Here is a 19,157-nt window from a genome sequence, read left to right as displayed (position 1 = left end):
AATGAGTCAAGGATAATACACTTGATTTGACTTTGAACCCATGATGTGCTGGCCAGTGGTGTAAGGATGGCCAAAAAAAGAAATTAAAAATATGATTGAAGTTAGGTATTTTTTCTTTTCTCTTATTTGCAAGTGATATGAATCTTTACCAAAAGAATCCAAAAGAACCTATGGAAAAATTAGAATGAAGAAAGAAGAAACAGGGTTGCTGGGTATACTGTATGATACAAAAAGATGAATTATGATTTCACATGTAAAAAAACAAACATGAAATAAAAACATGATTTACAGTAGCAAAAATGAAGCCCCAAATGTCTTGGAATAAATCAAACAAAATCAAGTAAAGGCACACCAAGAAAGCTTTGTATTCTTGAGAGAAATCGAAAAACACCTAACCAAATGACGAAATTATACCATATTCATGATCCTGAAGATTGTTCTAACATCCCAGTAAAAATTATTGCTAGTATCATTTTAGAAATTAACCAGCTATTTCTGAAATCTGTATAGAGGCACAAAGACTGAGACATCTTTGAAAGAGGAGCAGGGTGAACTGACAGCTATCCTGCGTATTAAGATTTTGAAAATAAAGTTACATTAAATGACAGTGAGATACTAAGCCAAGTAGCTTAATAGAGAACCCAGAAGTAGACCCATATGTATAAGCATGTATGGGTGTTACTTAGGACAAGAAATGACACTGCACTGTAGGGCAGGGGAAAGGATGGTCTCTTCAGCAACATTGTGGCGGGACAGTTGGGCAGCCACGGAAGGGAACAGAAGAAGAGAAGGTTGTTCACACATCATGGACATCACTTCCTGGCACACTGTAGATATAGATAAGGAAGTCATAACAGTAAAGCTTCTGCAAGTTAATACAGAGGATATCTTGATGACCTTGGGATGGGGAAAGACTACCTTTAAACAGGACACGGAAAATATTGTTAAGGGAAGACATGAGCTGCATTAAAATTATATATGATTTAATTCAATTCAGTCTGCTTAAATTAAGTCATCTTAAGACACCATTAAAGATGAAAATGGTAAGCCACAGAAAGGGAGAAGGTATTTGCCACACATGTGACCGCAAAGTCGAAATCAATAAGACAGCGAAACAACACAATAGAATGGTCTGAAAACTTCGCATGTGCTTCAAAAAACACACATCTGAATGACCAAAAGCGTAAGTGTTGAAATGTATCAGAGCAAAATCCTCTCCTCTTCTGGGAATGTAACTGTGTATGACCGATTTAGAAAGTAGTTTAGTGCTGTCTACTGAAGGAGTTTTGGGGGAATTTTCTGGGAGATGGTGAAGGACAGGGAAGCTTGGCATGCTGCAGTCCATGGGGTGGCAGAGTAGGACACGACTAAGCCACTGAACAACAATCTCCTTTACCAGCAGTCTTTTCCCTAATGGGACAGTCCTTTGTCCTGCTGCTTTATAGTTTGTACACTCTTGCATGCAAGGGCCTTCCTCAAGTTAGAGCATTCCTCAAGTCTTTGGTGAACTTTGTCTATACATACTTAAGAATGAAGCACAGAATATGAATTAGAAGCTCATATTCTTGAACGGGGCTAGCTCATTGCAGGGTTCAGTGGGAGCTGATCACCTGAAGCTAAGTGTCAGCCTTTGAGAATGGAGCCAAATGCTACAGTGTGCGAGTCTTTTCTTAGGGCATCTTTTCTATAGATGAAAACTCAAGCCTGATACCTGCAAGTTAGATGCCTGGCTATTGCTCCTCTTTAGCAGGCTTTGTATCATTTCCACCTTTTCTTTCTGGTTTTCTGCAGAACTCAATGCGTGAGTTTCTGGTCTCGCTGGAGTTTTGTAGGTCAGATTTGCCATTTGATCATATCCCCTTCTGTGGACATTCTGAGCTTGTTGATTGAGGGCCTGAGGCTTCCTAAAGTGAATTTGTAGTAGACTTCATAGACTGTGACCCACTGTGTGGGGGACTTTGTATTGGACGTTTCATATATATTGTGCTGTACACACGTGCAGTTCCTCATCACAGCAGTTCTGGAAAGCGTTGTCTCCATCACTTGACTGAGGCTTGTTTTATATGACTTCCCGATTCTTAATTATTGCTTAATATTGGAGCTTGAATACCAGTTGGGGTCTGTATGCTTTCCAAGTATAGACATGTAATCATAATACAGTCCTTCAAGTACAGTACAGTACTTCAGTTTACTTAGATGGGGGATATGAGAGGAGGGCTCTTGACTGGATGACTGCAAGGGTTTAGTTGGATGAAGAGGTAGTTCAAGTCCTATATGCCAAAAACTAGGCAAGGGTAAAGGGTTTTATTTGAATGTGAAGACATGGTTCAGGCAGGTTTCAGAATTTGGAATCTTGTATAGCTGGGTCAAGGACCTGAGAGTCTTTGCTTGGGGTGGAAGAACTGATGTCGTAATCCCCTAGGGAATAGGACTTTCTTCCATTCTCAAATGTGTACGCACACACGTTTCATTTGGGAATCACTTCTCTAAGATGTGGCAGTGCTGGTGAGCAGCTGAAGCAAAGCAGGCAGCCTCTGGAGCACAGAAGACTGAGGAAGTGCCCTCGCTTCTTAAGCCCTGAGAGCAGTGAATTCTGGCATGTTAGTGTTATGTAACGATACACTAACAGTAGGAATAAAATGCAGGAAAAAAGTAGGAAGCATAGGTATCAGTAACCTGTTGGAATAAGTAGATAAAAACCACCCATGGATCTTTGTGGAACTGATGATATTCATTTTCTTGTCTTTTATATAGATGACATATTAATGAAAATTTACTTTCCAGTGTTCATAGTCAATCTGTTCCTCTCATTGGCCTTTAAAAAAAATTAACTTCTATGTGTGAATATTAGAAGTTTCTGTGGAGGGATGATAATTATTTATACAGTTATTTCTTATCACTGTCCTTTTTGTGACAAGAGTTAAGGTTCTTTGTCAAAGTAATAGTTTGAACTAAAGGTAGAGATGGGAAATAGGAAAATAAGGATGCAGATACAAAATTGTGCAAGGATTGTGGGGAAAAAAATGTAGACTCCTACGTCTTAAATAGTTAGTATAGTGTGGAATACAATTTTGGCCATCAGTGTTCTGGCAGCCAGTCCCAAAACACAATGCTTTCTGAACAGTCGCTGAAGTATAACTTAGATCAATAAGATAGGAATTTCCCCCAGGGATTTCTGTATAAAAGGCAGCCACTATTTAACATAATAAATAGCTCCTGGAACCCTGTCATAGAAGGGATTTGTTGAACTTTTCATGTACACTTGTTTAGAGTGTGCATGTTGATGGGCAGTTGAATACAGCACCTGTTTTAGGTAGATTCTGCTGTTCCTAATCCATGGTTTGTATTAATGCACATGAAAATTTCAAGCTAAACCATGAACTGCTGTCATTACACCCTCAAACTTGGCAGGAAATTAATAAGATTTTATTTCAACTTAGTATTTTTAAAAATTTAATTAGCGAAAGTTAAGTATATACTTTAAATGACTAATGCACGATGTTGGTTTTTTTTCCCCCCAGTTTAATTTTGTTGGGAGAATCCTTGGACCTAGAGGACTTACTGCTAAACAGCTTGAAGCAGAAACAGGATGCAAGATCATGGTCCGAGGCAAAGGCTCAATGAGGGATAAGAAGAAGGTAAGTCCTTGAAAATGGGGCCGTCCTTTATGTGAATAATATACTTACACTTTTGAATTTTAATAACAAAATATCTAGATCTTAAGCACTATATGTTATTTCATGTCAGAAAATTTTTAACTTTTTAAAGGTGGTGTCATGATTTTCTCTTTTTGATTATCATTACTTTTCATTTAGCTAGCTAATATCAGTTAATCCATCATATTCATGTTGGTTTTTACACTTGAGAAGCCTCCAGTTTGGAAGTTAGACTATTCAGTGTTTTATGTATTAAAGATGTAACTGAAACTTTGAAAAATCTAAAATGTTTCTCTTGATGAGATTTGAATGAGAAGAATCAAATGAATTACTGTGGATTTATGTCATCTCATCAGGAGAGTGAGTAAGTGTGGAGGAAGGCTTAAAACTAGCCATACAGGAGTCGTTTTGGTTTTCACCAGCATTTCACGTTGAGTTTGTTTTCCAGCCATTTTACTTTAAAGTATATTGTTGTTGTTTTCTGCTTTTCTTCCTTTTGCCACTTCTTACTTTTCTAGTTTAATTGATGAACACCTAGTTAACTGCTTTAAAGACTGTGTTTTCAGAAGGTTTTATTTGCCTGTTTCCTTTTATCCAGTGATGCTGTGAGGCAGAATACTTTGAATTCTATCTGTGTGAAAAATGTTTGACTGATTTTTTAAGAATAACATAGGTTTTGATTGCCAAAGATTAAATGTATTGTTAGGAAGGGTTTGTTGTGTGTTTGATTTTTAAATACATTACCTTGAAAGAGACATCAAATGATGGAGATGTGGGTGGCTTTGCTAGAGCGTGTTGTGCATTGAATCCCTCTGTGGAGCTTACAGAGTGAATGCCAGACCTGTAGGTACTCTGACTTCATTTTGACTTCTTTCTAAGCTCTCACCTCATTTCATTTCAACTTTCTCATTAGCTGACTGGGGTCTCAATCATTTTCTCTCCTTACAGATAAATAATGACTTAGTAGTTAAGCTGAGCACAGAGGCCGTCAATAATATTAATTATCTGTAAATTTTATTTTAAGCTGTTCTTGTCAGATGAGTATAAAGATATTTTGAGGCAAGCATGTGAGTTCTCCCTGAGCATATTTAGCAGTTGTATTTAAAACAATCTTTTGTATTAGAATCTTAAAATAACTTAATCACTTTGTGACTCAGCCGAGGGGCAGTCTTGTATTGCCATGCAGTTTTGGTTCCCATGTTTGCGCTTGTGGTTGCTTTGCTTCAAGCAATGCTGATTTAATAGCCTAGGTACAGTAAGACAAGCTCTCAAAACTCATAGTGTATTCATCCGTTAAACAAGTTGTTATGTCAGTTTACAAAGCCTGCTTTGCCCTCTCCTCAGCGTCTTGTCGATTCTGCAGTAGCAGCCCTCCACTCACACACAGACACTGAAGAGTGGAGCTCGGAGCCCTGTAATGAGGCATCGCCAGTTCTGCTTTCAGTCAGGTTGAACTTGGAGCCTGAAGAACAGCTTCCTGCCATCATTTTGGCATACATTAGAGTGGCTAAGAGTGTAACCTCTATAACCGTCTTGCTTTTATTTGATTCTTGCTTCTATCACTTAGCAGCTTTGTGATTTTAGCGGAAGACTTCATCTCTTGGTGGCATGTGAAGCGGAAGTAGTGAGATCACTGTGAGGTCACTGATGGCGTGAGGATTACAGAAGTTGTAGAGCGCTTAGCATAGTGTGTTGACATATAGTGATCAATCAATTAATGTTAATGATTGCTCTTTAATAAATTTTGTTTACATTGTTAGTGCATTTCCTGTTTAAACTCTACACTGTATCATGGGGGAGTACTGTAGTTTTTTAAGCTTTGGAAATGACAATGCTTTGTTGTTGCTTTGTGACCTTTGAATATCCCATATTCTCATAGCTTTTTTGTTTGGTTCTCTGGTGGTTGGTGTGTCCATCTTCTGTCTTGTCCACTTTGTTCTTAAGCACAAACAGAAGTAGTTAACACATAATATTTTTTTAATTTGTCCTGTTGCCTAATGAAATAAAAAAGTTTACAGATTATACATAATGCATGAAAACAATGATAGATTAAGACACCAACAACATTTTGACTGTAGATTGCATTTTTAGTTTTATTAACTGCTATAGCAGACATCCTGGAATGTGAAGTCAAGTGGGTCTTAGAAAGCATCACTACAAACAAAGCTAGAGGAGGTGATGGAATTCCAGTTGAGCTATTCCAAATCCTGAAAGATGATGCTGTGAAAGTGCTGCACTCAATATGCCAGCAAATTTGGAAAACTCAGCAGTGGCCACAGGACTGGAAAAGGTCAGTTTTCATTCCAATCCCAAAGAAAGGCAATGCCAAAGAATGCTCAAACTACCACACAATTGCACTCATCTCACACGCTAGTAAAGTAATGCTCAAAATTCTCCAAGCCAGGCTTCAGCAGTATGTGAACCGTGAACTTCTGATGTTCAAGCTGGTTTTAGAAAAGGCAGAGGAACCAGAGATCAAATTGCCAACATCCACTGGATCATGGAAAAAGCAAGAGAGTTCCAGAAAAACATCTATTTATGCTTTACTGACTATGCCAAAGCCTTTGACTGTGTGGATCACAAGAAACTGTGGAAAATTCTGAAAGAGATGGGAATACCAGACCACCTAATCTGCCTCTTGAGAAATCTGTATGCGGGTCAGGAAGCAACAGTTAGAACTGGACATGGAACAACAGACTGGTTCCAAATAGGAAAAGGAGTTCGTCAAGGCTGTATATTGTCACTCTGCTTATTTAACTTATATGCAAAGTCCATCATGAGAAACGCTGGACTGGAAGAAACACAAGTTGGAATCAAGATTTCCGGGAGAAATATCAATCACCTCAGATATGCGGATGACACCACCCTTATGGCAGAAAGTGAAGAGAAACTCAAAAGCCTCTTTGTGAAGGTGAAAGTGGAGAGTGAAAAAGTTGGCTTAAAGCTCAACATTCAGAAAACGAAGATCATGGCATCCGGTCCCATCACTTCATGGGAAATAGATGGGGAAACAGTGGAAACAGTGTCAGACTTTATTTTTCTGGGCTCCAAAATCACTGCAGATGGTGACTGCAGCCATGAAATTCAAAGACACTTACTCCTTGGAAGGACAAGTTATGACCAACCTAGATAGCATATTCCAAAGCAGAGACATTACTTTGCCAACAAAGATCTGTCTAGTCAAGGCTATGGTTTTTCCAGGAGTCATGTATGGATGTGAGAGTTGGACTGTGAAGAAGGCTGAGCGCCGAAGAATTGATGCTTTTGAACTGTGGTGTTGGAGAAGACTCTTGAGAGTCCCTTGGACTGCAAGGAGATCCAACCAGTCCACTCTGAAGGAGATCAGCCCTGGGATTTCTTTGGAAGGAATGATGCTAAAGCTGAAACTCCAGCACTTTGGCCACCTCATGCGAAGAGTTGACTCATTGGAAAAGACTCTGATGCTGGGAGGGATTGGGGGCAAGAGGACAAGGGGACGACAGAGGATGAGATGGCTGGATGGCATCACTGACTCAATGGACATGAGTCTGGGTGAACTCCGGAAGTTGGTGATGGACAGGGAGGCCTGGCGTGCTGCGATTCATGGGGTCTCAAAGAGTCAGACATGACTGATCTGATCTGATCTGATAGATGAATATGCTTTGGGAATATCCAGTTAATTTGAATGGCTACCGTATGTTTGATACTACGATGAGGAATTTATGTGTAGATTTGTAATGCCAAGGGTGTCTTCTGTAATATTAATTTAAATCTATGCATACTAAACTGTCAACCATGTCATTTTGGTTTACTCTGCTCTGCTCATTGAGTTCTTAAAAATGTCAATAGAAGTTAAGTCACAATGGAAGGTGCTATCACTTGTTGCTTGGCTATTACTTTGAAAAAGAACATGAAAAATATATGGAGACCAAAAAGTATTGAAATAAATAATAAGGCTGATTGAAGCATATTCTATGAGTTTAAAGGAAAACTAAACTTTTTCGTGCAGAATTGTCAGTTTATGTAAAAGCTGAGAAAGCTAGAAAAGCTTAATTTGTTGACTGTCCATAGTATTAATGATGGAATGCTGTTTGCTCATTTGTCAGTCACAGCATGCCGTGTCTGTTTTATGGAGTGTTTCTCTGCTGTTTGATGAGTACTTGGCATAGAGTAGACACTGGAAAAAACCATCTGAGAAGGGATGAATGTGTAGGTAGTAAATGAAAGACATAGATGTCCCCTCTGCTTTACGTTCCCCAAAGTTTTTATGAATAGAGAAAATGATAAATTCTTTGTGTTTTCAGTTCTTTGGGGAAGATAGGCAGTACTATATCATCCTACGCTGTTGGTTGTAAGCAAGGGAATGAATATGCTACTTTATATTTTTCATTTTCCTGGATTGCTGTTACTTCAGAATTATTGATGGGCACAGCAGCATTGTCGTTGTATATAAATACCCAGAGGAATGGTACTGGGTAATTGCAGGAGCCTAAGGACAAGAACTTCACTCACACTTGATAACTGACTGGGGAGCTGTACTTGTCTTTCTACTTCCCACGCCCACCTGAAAATGTTCGTGTGTGCGATGTCGGCTGCTGCTGTGGTTCAGTCGCTCAGTCGTGTCCGACTCTTTGCCACCCCATGGAGTGCAGCATGCCAGGCTCCTTGTCCTCCACTCTCTCCTGGAGTTTGCTCAGATCCATGTCCATGGAATCAGTGATGCTATCTAACCATCTCATCCTCTGCTGCCTCCTCCTATTGCCCTCAGTCTTTCTCAGCATCAGGGTCTTTTCCAGTGAGTCAACTCTTCCCATCAGGTGGCCAAAGTATTGAAGCTTTAGCATTAGTCCTTCCAATGAATATTCAGGATTGATTTCCTTTAGAGTTGACTGGTTTGATCTCCTTGCAGTCCAAGGGACTCTCAAGAGTCTTCTCCACCACCACAGTTCGAAAGCATCAATTCTTTGGTGCTCAGCCTTCTTTATGGCCCAACTGTCACATCCATACAGGACTACTGGATGCGACAAAGCTGTGATCCATGAAAGGGGTGAGATGTCTACAGTTGATCAAAGTCAGGTGTTGGGTGTTCTGAAAATGTCCAGTAGGACTCAGCAATTCTGGTTAGAGCTCTTTGCTTGAAATGAAGGGATGTGCACTCAGGGGATCAGATGGCCATTGGAGGGCTGCTAATAGCAGTGGCCAGATGGTATTAACCACATTTACGATCTGTTCAGTGTCATATTCAGACTGTGCAAAAATCTCAAAAGATAATTTTTACTCTTCTAACAGGAATGAAGACTTAAAAGAGGTCAAGTAACTTATCCAGTCCCTATTTCTAACTATTAACTGCACTCGGTATAAACATATATCTTGCTGGACATTGACATTCAGCTCTATAATTCATTCTCTTCAGAATATGAACTTTGAATTTAAAATTAGATAAATCTGTTATACAGTTTTAATTTAGATTTTAATATATTTCCCAAATATATTTGACCACAATCTGTCCATTCTGAGAGATGTCTTAACTTCTTGAGGAGCTACAGTGTTGTATGGACCATGATCTCTGAAGTATTATTAGAGGGACATACTGCACAATTGCAAACATAGGTAGAATTGCATAACTTTTTTATTTGCCACTTTTCATATGCTTACACATTTTTCTCCTGTTCTTACAGTTCATAGATGTTTTACCTAGTTAACATGTGATATTTTTAGAAAAGTTTAAAAGTGTATATGATCAGAGAAAAAGTGTAGCGAGGCACCTGATCCTGTCGCTTTAGAAACTCCTCTTGGTGACAGTTCCGATGTGTCTAGTAGATCATTCTTCCTGTGTTGGTGTATACACTTTCACATGTGCTGTACAAAGTGAGTCTTTCTATTCTGGATGCTTTGTAATTAGCATTTCCTGCAGTTCTGTATCCTGTCCTGTCAGTTTAATTGACAAATAATTGAGCTTTATAATGTCTGAGACTTTGTGCTGTGTGATAGGAAAACTTAAAAGATAGCTTAAGGCAAAATTAGCAGTATATGCAAAAATTTATTTGCTTGTATGGGGGAAACTTAGACTTTTATTTTTATGAAGGATGTTATTACTTTCTCAACACTTTGAAAATGATCAAATTGATATAGTTTTTTTGGTTTCACGTACTAAAGTGGTTGTGATAGCCAGTGACATAACATCAGGTACAAACATGGTCTAGACAGCCCACTTAATAGTCTTGTTGAATGCTAGATTTCTGACAACCTGGAGCATAAGTGTAGTTTATTAAAAAACAAACAAACAAAAAAACCCAAAGAACCCAGCTTTGATCACGGCAGTGTTTATTCAGCCCCTAGTGCCGCGCTGCCCGTCTCCTCCCACGTGTGCCTGGTGTCCCCTGTCCTCCTTGCCCCTGTGTCTGCCAGATGGTCTGGGGAGCAAGTTCTGGACAGCATCTCAAGTTGGAGATACTGTATTAGGTGTTTCTAAAATAGAAGGGCTCTTCAGTGCTATCATATTTGTGTTTTCTTTCATCACCAGAACAATTTCTTTGTGTTGTTAAATGTCTGGTCAGTGTTCATAGTTCCCCTCTTGTCTCATAAATGTGCTTTTAAGAGAAGCTTATAAATGGTGTCCGTGTGAGGGGCTTACACATTGCATTTGATTGATTGATCTGTTAAGCCATTCTCGCCCTGGCCCCCATTTCTCTTTTGTAGTTTATTTGTAAAGGGTCTGAGTTGCTTGTACCGAAGAATTCCCGTGGCCTTTGCTGATTGTATTTTCATGTATTTTCATGGTCATGGCCATGTTTATTAACGCTTACTGTGTCCCCTGTAGTTTTGGCAATTTGGTAGTGAGAAAGGTTGAATAAGGTTTAGTTCTCCTGCCCTTCCTTCCTCATTTCCTTTCTTCATTTTGAAAGAAAATTTTGTAAGTAAATGTTGTGGTGATACCGAAAATCTAGTGTTCCTTTGATTTTAGCAATCATTGTCGATTGTTTTTAAGACCTTTTACTTCAGTGGGAACTGCAAAACAGTTATTACCCTGTTTCTTTGATATTATTAGTTAGATTTAATTTTTATAGGAAAGGCTGGATAAATGCTCAGGTTTTTTTTTTTTTTTTTTTTGACTCAGTTCCTTATTTACTAGGTTTAAAATAGTGGATTGATTCCTAGGAATCCTCCAGAGGTGTAGAATTAGTTTTTTTGTCTTGTTTTTATTTGACTATAATTATGAATGCATTTAAACAGTTTTGATGTATTTCAGTTCATTGCACCACGGTTTGAAGGCATCAGTTCTTCAGCGCTCAGCCTTTTTCATTGTTCAGCTCTCACATCCATACATGACTAATGGAAAAACCAAAGCTTTGACTATACAGACCTTTTGTTGGCAAAGTAATGTCTGTGCTTTTTAATATGCTGTCTAGGTTTGTCATTGCTTTTCTTCCAGGGAGCAAGCGTCTTTTAATCTCATGGCTGCAGTCACTGTCCACAGTGATTTTGGAGCCCAGGAAAATAAAGTCTGTCACTGTTTCCATTGTTTCCCCATCTACTTGGCCATGAAGTGATGGGACTAGATGCCATGATCTTCGTTTTTTGAACGTTGAGTTTTACATTATATTGTTTATATTGTAGTAAGCTTGTGGTTGGGCACAAGAAATGAATTATTGTTTTAAATGTTTTCAAGAAGAAAAGTGCTATAATTTTCTATTAGTTTACACAGCCTTTCTCAGCTAGGGTTCCTCATCTTAGAAGTTCTTCAGTTTCACTAAGAGTGGTTCAATAATGAGTACCATTCTAGATAGGAGAGAAGTGAACTATATATAATTTATGCCTTGGGCCAGGCACTGGGTACTTGATTCCCTTGTGGAGTCCTTAGTTGAGAAAGACTGTGCCCTGTGAGGAATGGGTTTTTTTCTCTATTTTATATTCCTGCGTTAATCACCTGCTCTGACCCCTGCTCTTGGTACCTTCAAGTCAATGAGTTGAGAGTAGGAATTTTTTTGGATTCTCTCTTAAAAATGTTACTTTTATAAACTGCATGCTTAGAAACTTTCATGAATCTGATTTGAATAGTGCGTGTGTGCTAAGCCGCTTCAGTCAGGTCTGACTCTTTGTGACCCTATGGACCATTGCCTGCCTGGCTGCTCTGTCCAAGGGATTCTCCAGGCAAGATCACTGGAGTGGGCTGCCATTCCCTCTTCCAGCTGAATAGTAGTATTTAGCTAAGAGTAATTATGAAAATTATAGTATTATATATCTATTTGGAAGGAACCTTATTAAAGCTATGAAGTCTAATACTTATTCATATTTAATTCTGTGATATTTTAGTTCCTATGGTACACATGGTTGTCACTCAGTTTTCCCAACCCCCCACCATAGTCAGTACCTTTTCAGGCAGTAAGTAGTTTTGAATGCTATGAATTTTGTCCTCAAAGATCTTTTCCCCTGAGAGACTGATATGTTGACGGTAGAGTAATGCGCAGTGCGGCGTAAACAGCAGTTGGTACGCCTTGTGCAGTGGGGAGCCAAGGAGGTGATGAGCGCTTTTACAGGTTGAAGACTTGAGGGAAAGCTGGAGAAGACTGGACTGGAGTCGGAATTGACAGGGCAGATGAGTGGAATGGTATTCTGCTTGGCATGTTGCTGTGGAAGTTACAAGGTTTAGTGGGAAAAGTGGTATTGGAGACAGGCTTGGACCTGAGGATATAGGGCCTTGCTGCTAAGCCGCTTCAGTCATGTCCGACTCTGTGCGACCCCATAGACGGCAGCCCACCAGGCTCCCCCATCCCTGGGATTCTCCAGGCAAGAACACTGGAGTGGGTTGCCATTTCCTTCTCCAATGCATGAAAGTGAAGTCGCTCAGTCGTGTCCGACTCTTCGCGACCCCATGGACTGCAGCCCACCAGGCTGCTCCGTCCATGGGATTTTCCAGGCAAGAGTACTGGAGTGGGGTGCCACTACCTCCTCCGTATAGGGCCTTGAATACTATATTAAAATCTTTTTCTTTGGAAAGTAGTGTATTGGCACTCATATTTTTAAAGTAAGAAGTTATATGAGACATTGTTTTTTAGAGAAGGTGGCTATAGAAAGGATGGTGTAGGGAGGAGAGAGCAGAGGCTGCAGATAGAGAGCCAGGCCTCAGACAGCTTGACTCAGAGAGTCCTGTGTGTGCAGGAAAGCTTTGAGACTCAGAGCCTCTGATCCTAACTCTGAATACAAAACGAAATAATCTTTTAACCTTAGGGCCTTTGACATATTTAATGTCCAGTGTCTCAAAGATGTCCTACACTAGCTATAAACTAATACCCTAGGAACTTCAGTCCTCCTCCACCTTTTTTTTCTTGTTAATGTCATGGAACAGAGCACTGAATTCAGCCTCAAAAGTGATTGATTGGTTTCTTTTTAAAGAGAAAAGAAAGCCTGCATTTCTGGAAGAATTTAAATCAGTACTTTTCAAATTGTCTGTCACAAAAGACCATTACAACAAAATTGTAATTCATCATAGACCATTTCTTTTGTAAAATTATTATACAGTGAAATAAATTATCAGAGAAACAATTTTAAATGACAGTTTTCATCCTGTTTAAAACTTTATGTCAGTGGAGGAAAATATCTGGTAGATTGCTGTAAAAGTTTCTAAATACCCCAAGAACTATATAGCGCACAAGGCTCCTCTGTCCGTGGGATTTTCCAGGCAAGAATACTGAAGTTGGTTGTCATTTCCTTCAGGGGATCTTCCCGACCCAAAGATCGAACATGAGTCTTCTACACGTGTCTCCTGCATTGCAGGTGAATTCTTTACCACTGAGCCACCAGGGAAGCCCTAATGGGCAGAAGTATCCAGTCAGAGTGCTATAGAAGTTTCTAAACACTTGATTCTGTCCTGGGAGCTGCACTTGGGGCAGCACTGGCTTAACTGTTGCTTTCTGGCTGATTGATTTGGTGGGCCTTCAGGGCTGGGAAGGGGCCGTCTGCTGTCCTCTCCTCTGCTTTTCTTCTTTCTTCTCATACCCTCATTTTTACTGTGAGTGTGTTTTAAAACAGATTTCATTTTGGAATAGGAAATTTCATATGGAATTTTTAGTTCTGTTTCTGGTTACATGTTCATTTGGGACTTAAGCAACGTAGCTTTAAGGTAGTATCAGATCAGATAAGTCGCTCAGTCGTGTCCGACTCTTTGCGACCCCATGAATCGCAGCACGCCAGGCCTCCCTGTCCATCACCAACTCCCGGAGTTCACTCAGACTCACGTCCATTGAGTCAGTGATGCCATCCAGCCATCTCATCCTCTGTCTTCCCCTTCTCCTCCTGCCCCCATTCCCTCCCAGCATCAGAGTCTTCTCCAATGAGTCAACTCTTCGCATGAGGTGGCCAAAGTACTGGAGTTTCAGCTTTAGCATCATTCCTTCCAAAGAAATCCCAGGGCTGATCTCCTTCAGAATGGACTGGTTGGATCTCCTTGCAGTCCAAGGGACTCTCAAGAGTCCACTCCAACACCACAGTTCAAAAGCATCAATTCTTCGGCGCTCAGCCTTCTTCACAGTTCAACTCTCACATCCATACATGACTCCTGGAAAAACCATAGCCTTGACTAGACAGATCTTTGTTGGCAAAGTAATGTCTCTGCTTTTGAATATGCTATCTAGGTTGGTCATAACTTGTCCTTCCAAGGAGTAAGCGTCTTTTAATTTCATGGCTGTAGTCACCATCTGTAGTGATTTTGGAGCCCAGAAAAATAAAATCTGACACTGTTTCCACTGTTTCCCCATCTATTTCCCATGAAGTGATGGGACCGGATGCCATGATCTTCGTTTTCTGAATGTTGAGCTTTAAGCCAACTTTTTCACTCTCCACTTTCACTTTCATCAAGAGGCTTTTGAGTTCCTCTTCACTTTCTGCCATAAGGGTGGTGTCATCTGCATATCTGAGGTGATTGATATTTCTCCCGGCAATCTTGATTCCAACTTGTGTTTCTCCTAGTCCAGCGTTTCTCATGATGGACTCTGCATATAAGTTAAATAAACAGGGTGGTAATATACAGCCTTGACGAACTCCTTTTCCTCTTTGGAACCAGTCTGTTGTTCCATGTCCAGTTCTAACTGTTGCTTCCTGACCTGCATACAGATTTCTCAAGAGGCAGATCAGGTGGTCTAGTATTCCCATCTCTTTCAGAATTTTCCACAGTTTCTTGTGATCCACACAGTCAAAGGCTTTGGCATAGTCAGTAAAGCATAAATAGATGTTTTTCTGGAACTCTCTTGCTTTTTCCATGATCCAGTGGATGTTGGCAATTTGATCTCTGGTTCCTCTGCCTTTTCTAAAACCAGCTTGAACATCCGGAAGTTCACGGTTCACATATTGCTGAAGCCTGGCTTGGAGAATTTTGAGCATTACTTTACTAGCGTGTGAGATGAGTGCAATTGTGCGGTAGTTTGAGCATTCTTTGGCATTGCCTTTCTTTGGGATTGGAATGAAAACTGACCTTTTCCAGTCCTGTGGCCACTGCTGACTTTTCCAAATTTGCTGGCATACTGAGGGCAGCACTTTCACAGCATCATCTTTCAATACAAATTAAATATTTATTTCAGATTGGATAGTATTTTAATACATTTTTATAAAATAGAGTCATTCCTTTGCCTTTATTGATTACTGAGAAAGCTCAGGAAGATTTGAAATAAAACTTTTGCTACTGTTTTTTAAAGTACAGTTTTTGTTTTTTTTTCTTTTTAATTTGTAAGACTCTTTAAGGGATAAAAAGATGGATCCAATGAAAGTAAACCTGTTCTCATTACTAAAGTAACTCTTTAAGTAACCTGTAAAACTTAAGCTAATTACTCTGCTATAGATCTAATACCACGATGAATTAATTGTCCATGTCTAATGAAATGAGACATGAGTTTCAGTGAAAGGGAGAGTCTATTTTATCACTGGATGCTGTTAATGAGCCTTTTAAAATTCAGTCTTGATTGGATTGTAGTCAATTTAGTTAAGGAATCTTTGAGTATCTTATAGTATATTGTGTATAAAGAAGTTTTTTTCCCTCAGAAAGTTCAGTTCTCTGTGAACAGAATTAGTAGTGGAATGTTGCTTATGTGTTTATCATTATGCTATATCAGTTGATTTTCTTTTTCAAAACCCTGTAACAGAGAAATTCAATGGAAACCTTTTGTCAGTTATATTAGTGACACATTATCAGACAATTTCATAAGCATAGTGAGCCATCTTACTCTGTCCTGCTTTTACTTTTCTTCTGCAGTTATGAAAGATAACAATTTAAAGAAATTATAATGTTGCTCTTTGAATTTTAAACTGTTTTTCTTTTTAACTCATGTGTACTTGTTAACTCTTTGACTTTTAAAGACATGTACAGTTGTTAATTCACAAGTTGTCCTAGGACCAGGATGATATCATAGTCTTTGGGTCCAGAAAATTTTAAACTTATGATTCTTCATTTTGCAAATTATTTATTACTTAAAAGAGAAAATACAAACTACAGCAGGTAGTTAGCACTGCTTTTAAAAGGTCTTAGTAAGTTTTTAAGTTTTTGCTTAATTCAAACACCTATGCTGCTGCTGTTGCTGCTAAGTTGCTTCAGTCGTGTCTGACTCTGTGCGACCCCAGAGATGGCAGCCCACCAGGCTCCCCCATCCCTGGGATTCTCCAGGCAAGAACACTGGAGTGGGTTGCCATTGCCTTCTCCCCAAATACCTATTCAGTTCAGTTCAGTCGCTCAGCCATGTCCGACTCTTTGCGACCCCATGAATCGCAGCACTCCAGGCCTCCCTGTGCATCACCAACTCCTGGAGTTCACTCAGACTCACGTCCATCGAGTCAGTAATGCCATCCAGCCATCTCATCCTCTGTCGTCCCCTTCTCCTCCTGCCCCCAATCCCTCCCAGCATCAGAGTCTTTTCCAATGAGTCAACTCTCCGCATGAGGTGGCCAAAGTACTGGAGTTTCAGCTTTAACATCATTTCCTCCAAAGAAATCCCAGGGCTGATCTCCTTCAGAGTGGACTGGTTGGATCTCCTTGCAGTCCAAGGGACTCTCAAGAGCCTTCTCCAACACCACAGTTCAAAAGCATCAATTCTTTGGCGCTCAGCCTTCTTCACAGTCCAACTCTCACATCCATACATGACCACAGGAAAAACCATAGCCTTGACTAGACAAACCTTTGTTGGCAAAGTAATGTCTCTGCTTTTGAATATGCTATCTAGGTTGGTCATAACTTTTCTTCCAAGGAGTAAGCGTCTTTTAATTTCATGGCTGCAGTCACCATCTGCAGTGATTTTGGAGCCCCCAAAAATAAAGTCTGACAGTGTTTCCACTGTTTCCCCATCTATTTCCCATGAAGTGATGGGACCAGATGCCATGATCTTCGTTTTCTGAATGTTGAGCTTTAAGCCAACTTGTTCACTCTCCACTTTCACTTTCATCAAGAGGCTTTTGAGTTCCTCTTCACTTTCTGCCATAAGGGTGGTGTCATCTGCATATCTGAGGTTATTGATATTTCTCCCGGCAATCTTGATTCCAGCTTGTGCTTCTTCCAGTCCAGCGTTTCTCATGATGGCCTCTGCATATAAGTTAAATAAGCAGGGTGACAACATACAGCCTCAATGTACTCCTTTTCCTATTTGGAACCAGTCTGTTGTTCCATGTCCAGTTCTAACTGTTGCTTCCTGACCTGCATATAGGTTTCTCTTTTAAGAATTTTCCACAGTGTATTGTGATCCACACAGTCAAAGGCTTTGGCATAGTCAGTAAAGCATAAATAGATGTTTTTCTGGAACTCTCTTGCTTTTTCCATGATCCAGCGGATGTTGGCAATTTGATCTCTGGTTCCTCTGCCTTTTCTAAAACCAGCTTGAACATCTGGAAGTTCACGGTTCATGTATTGCTGAAGCCTGGCTTGGAGAATTTTGAGCATTACTTTACTAGCGTGTGAGATGAGTGTAATTGTGCGGTAGTTTGAGCATTCTTTGGCATTGCCTTTCTTTGGGATTGAAATGAAGACGGACCTTTTCCAGTCCTGTGGCCACTGCTGAGTTTTCCAAATTTGCTGGCATATTGAGTGCAGCACTTTCACAAGCATCATCTTTCAGGATTTGAGATAGCTCAATTGGAATTCCATCACCTCCATTAGCTTTGTTCATAGTGATGCTTTCTAAGGCCCACTTGACTTCACATTCCAGGATGTCTGGCTCTAGGTGAGTGATAACACCATCGTGATTATCTGGGTCGTGAAGCTCTTTTTTGTACAGTTCTTCTGTGTATTCCTGCCACCTCTTCTTAATATCTTCTGTTTCTGTTAGGTCGATGCCATTTCTGTCCTTTATCAAGCCCATCTTTGCATGAAATGTTCCTTTGGTATGTCTGATTTTCTTGAAGAGATCTCTAGTCTTTTCCATTCTGTTGTTTTCCTCTCTTTCTTTGCATTGATTGCTGAGGAATGCTTTCTTATCTCTTCTTGCTATTCTTTGGAACTCTGCATTCAGATGCTTATATCGTCCCTTTTCTCCTTTGCTTTTCGCTTTTCTTCTTTTCACAGCTGTTTGTAAGGTCTCCCCAGACAGCCATTTTGCTTTTTTGCATTTCTTTTCCATGGGGATGGTCTTGATCCCTGTCTCCTGTACAATGTCACGAACCTCCGTCCATAGTTTATCAGGCACTCTGTCTATCAGATCTAGTGCCTTGTATTCTAAATATAAATTCCTAATCACTTCACATAGGAAATACTAAAAAAGTTTTCAGATTCTGATATGAAGAGAGTTTTGTAACATTTCACCTTTGTAACTGATAAGATTAATTTCTGACTAGCAACCTTCTTTTCATTCTTGCATATTTGGCAAGGGTATTTAAAAAAAAAATGATGTTGTGTCCCTCAGTTCAGTTCAGTTGCTCACTTGTGTCTGACTCTTTGTGACCTCATGGACTGCAGCACACCAGGCTTTCCTGTCCATTACCAACTCCCAGATCTTGCTTGTCCATCGAGTCCGTGATGCCATTGTGTCCCTAGCACATTATATTAGTTTAGCCCATATTGATGATATTAACTTTCATAATTTGGTTAAAATAGTGTCAGTCATATTTTTTCATTGTAGAGATACTCTTCCCTCTTTTAAATGAACTGGTTTTAGGGGAGTACTGTGATACTTTGTAAATATCCTGCTCCCAGGAAAATTCTGCCCAGTGATATAAGTGTTGGTTAATGACCTATCTAAATTCCTTATTACTGTAATACAGTGTTTGCAAAACTGTTATTTTTCTGTCATTCCCTTTACATTTATTAGTTGACATTGAATTATAAGAAAGATACTGCCTGCCTGTCATTTCTGATAGGTTCATATCTCTTTCTGTGTGTGCATGTTTCCCCCAGGCCCCTGTGTGGACTTAGATGTCCACTGAATTCCAGACAGCTTACCCAACATGTGAACCTGGTGAATGGCTGGGGTGGCTGCTGAAAGCAATGCTGAGCTGGTGGGGGGTTGGTGGTGAGAGTGCAGCTCTCATTGTTCCTGTGAATTTGTTCATTAACTG

At 39.9% G+C, this 19,157-nt stretch overlaps 1 protein-coding gene across 8 annotated transcripts in view; it reads left to right on the top strand.

Annotated features, from left to right (window-relative positions):
• QKI (QKI, KH domain containing RNA binding) overlaps window positions 1-19,157 on the top strand; it is a 160,042-nt gene that overhangs the window by 67,470 nt on the left and 73,415 nt on the right. For all 8 annotated transcript variants that reach the window (XM_025294298.3, XM_025294294.3, XM_025294297.3 and 5 more), the window contains exon 3: window positions 3,522-3,638. In XM_025294298.3, the coding sequence (XP_025150083.1) occupies window positions 3,522-3,638 (117 nt within the window). The remainder of the gene's footprint in view (window positions 1-3,521; window positions 3,639-19,157) is intronic.

Source organism: Bubalus bubalis, chromosome 10 (assembly GCF_019923935.1).
Source record: "Bubalus bubalis isolate 160015118507 breed Murrah chromosome 10, NDDB_SH_1, whole genome shotgun sequence".
In the NCBI taxonomy this organism is placed as follows: Eukaryota; Metazoa; Chordata; class Mammalia; order Artiodactyla; family Bovidae; genus Bubalus; species Bubalus bubalis.
This window is presented reverse-complemented; position numbering and strand designations above follow the sequence as displayed.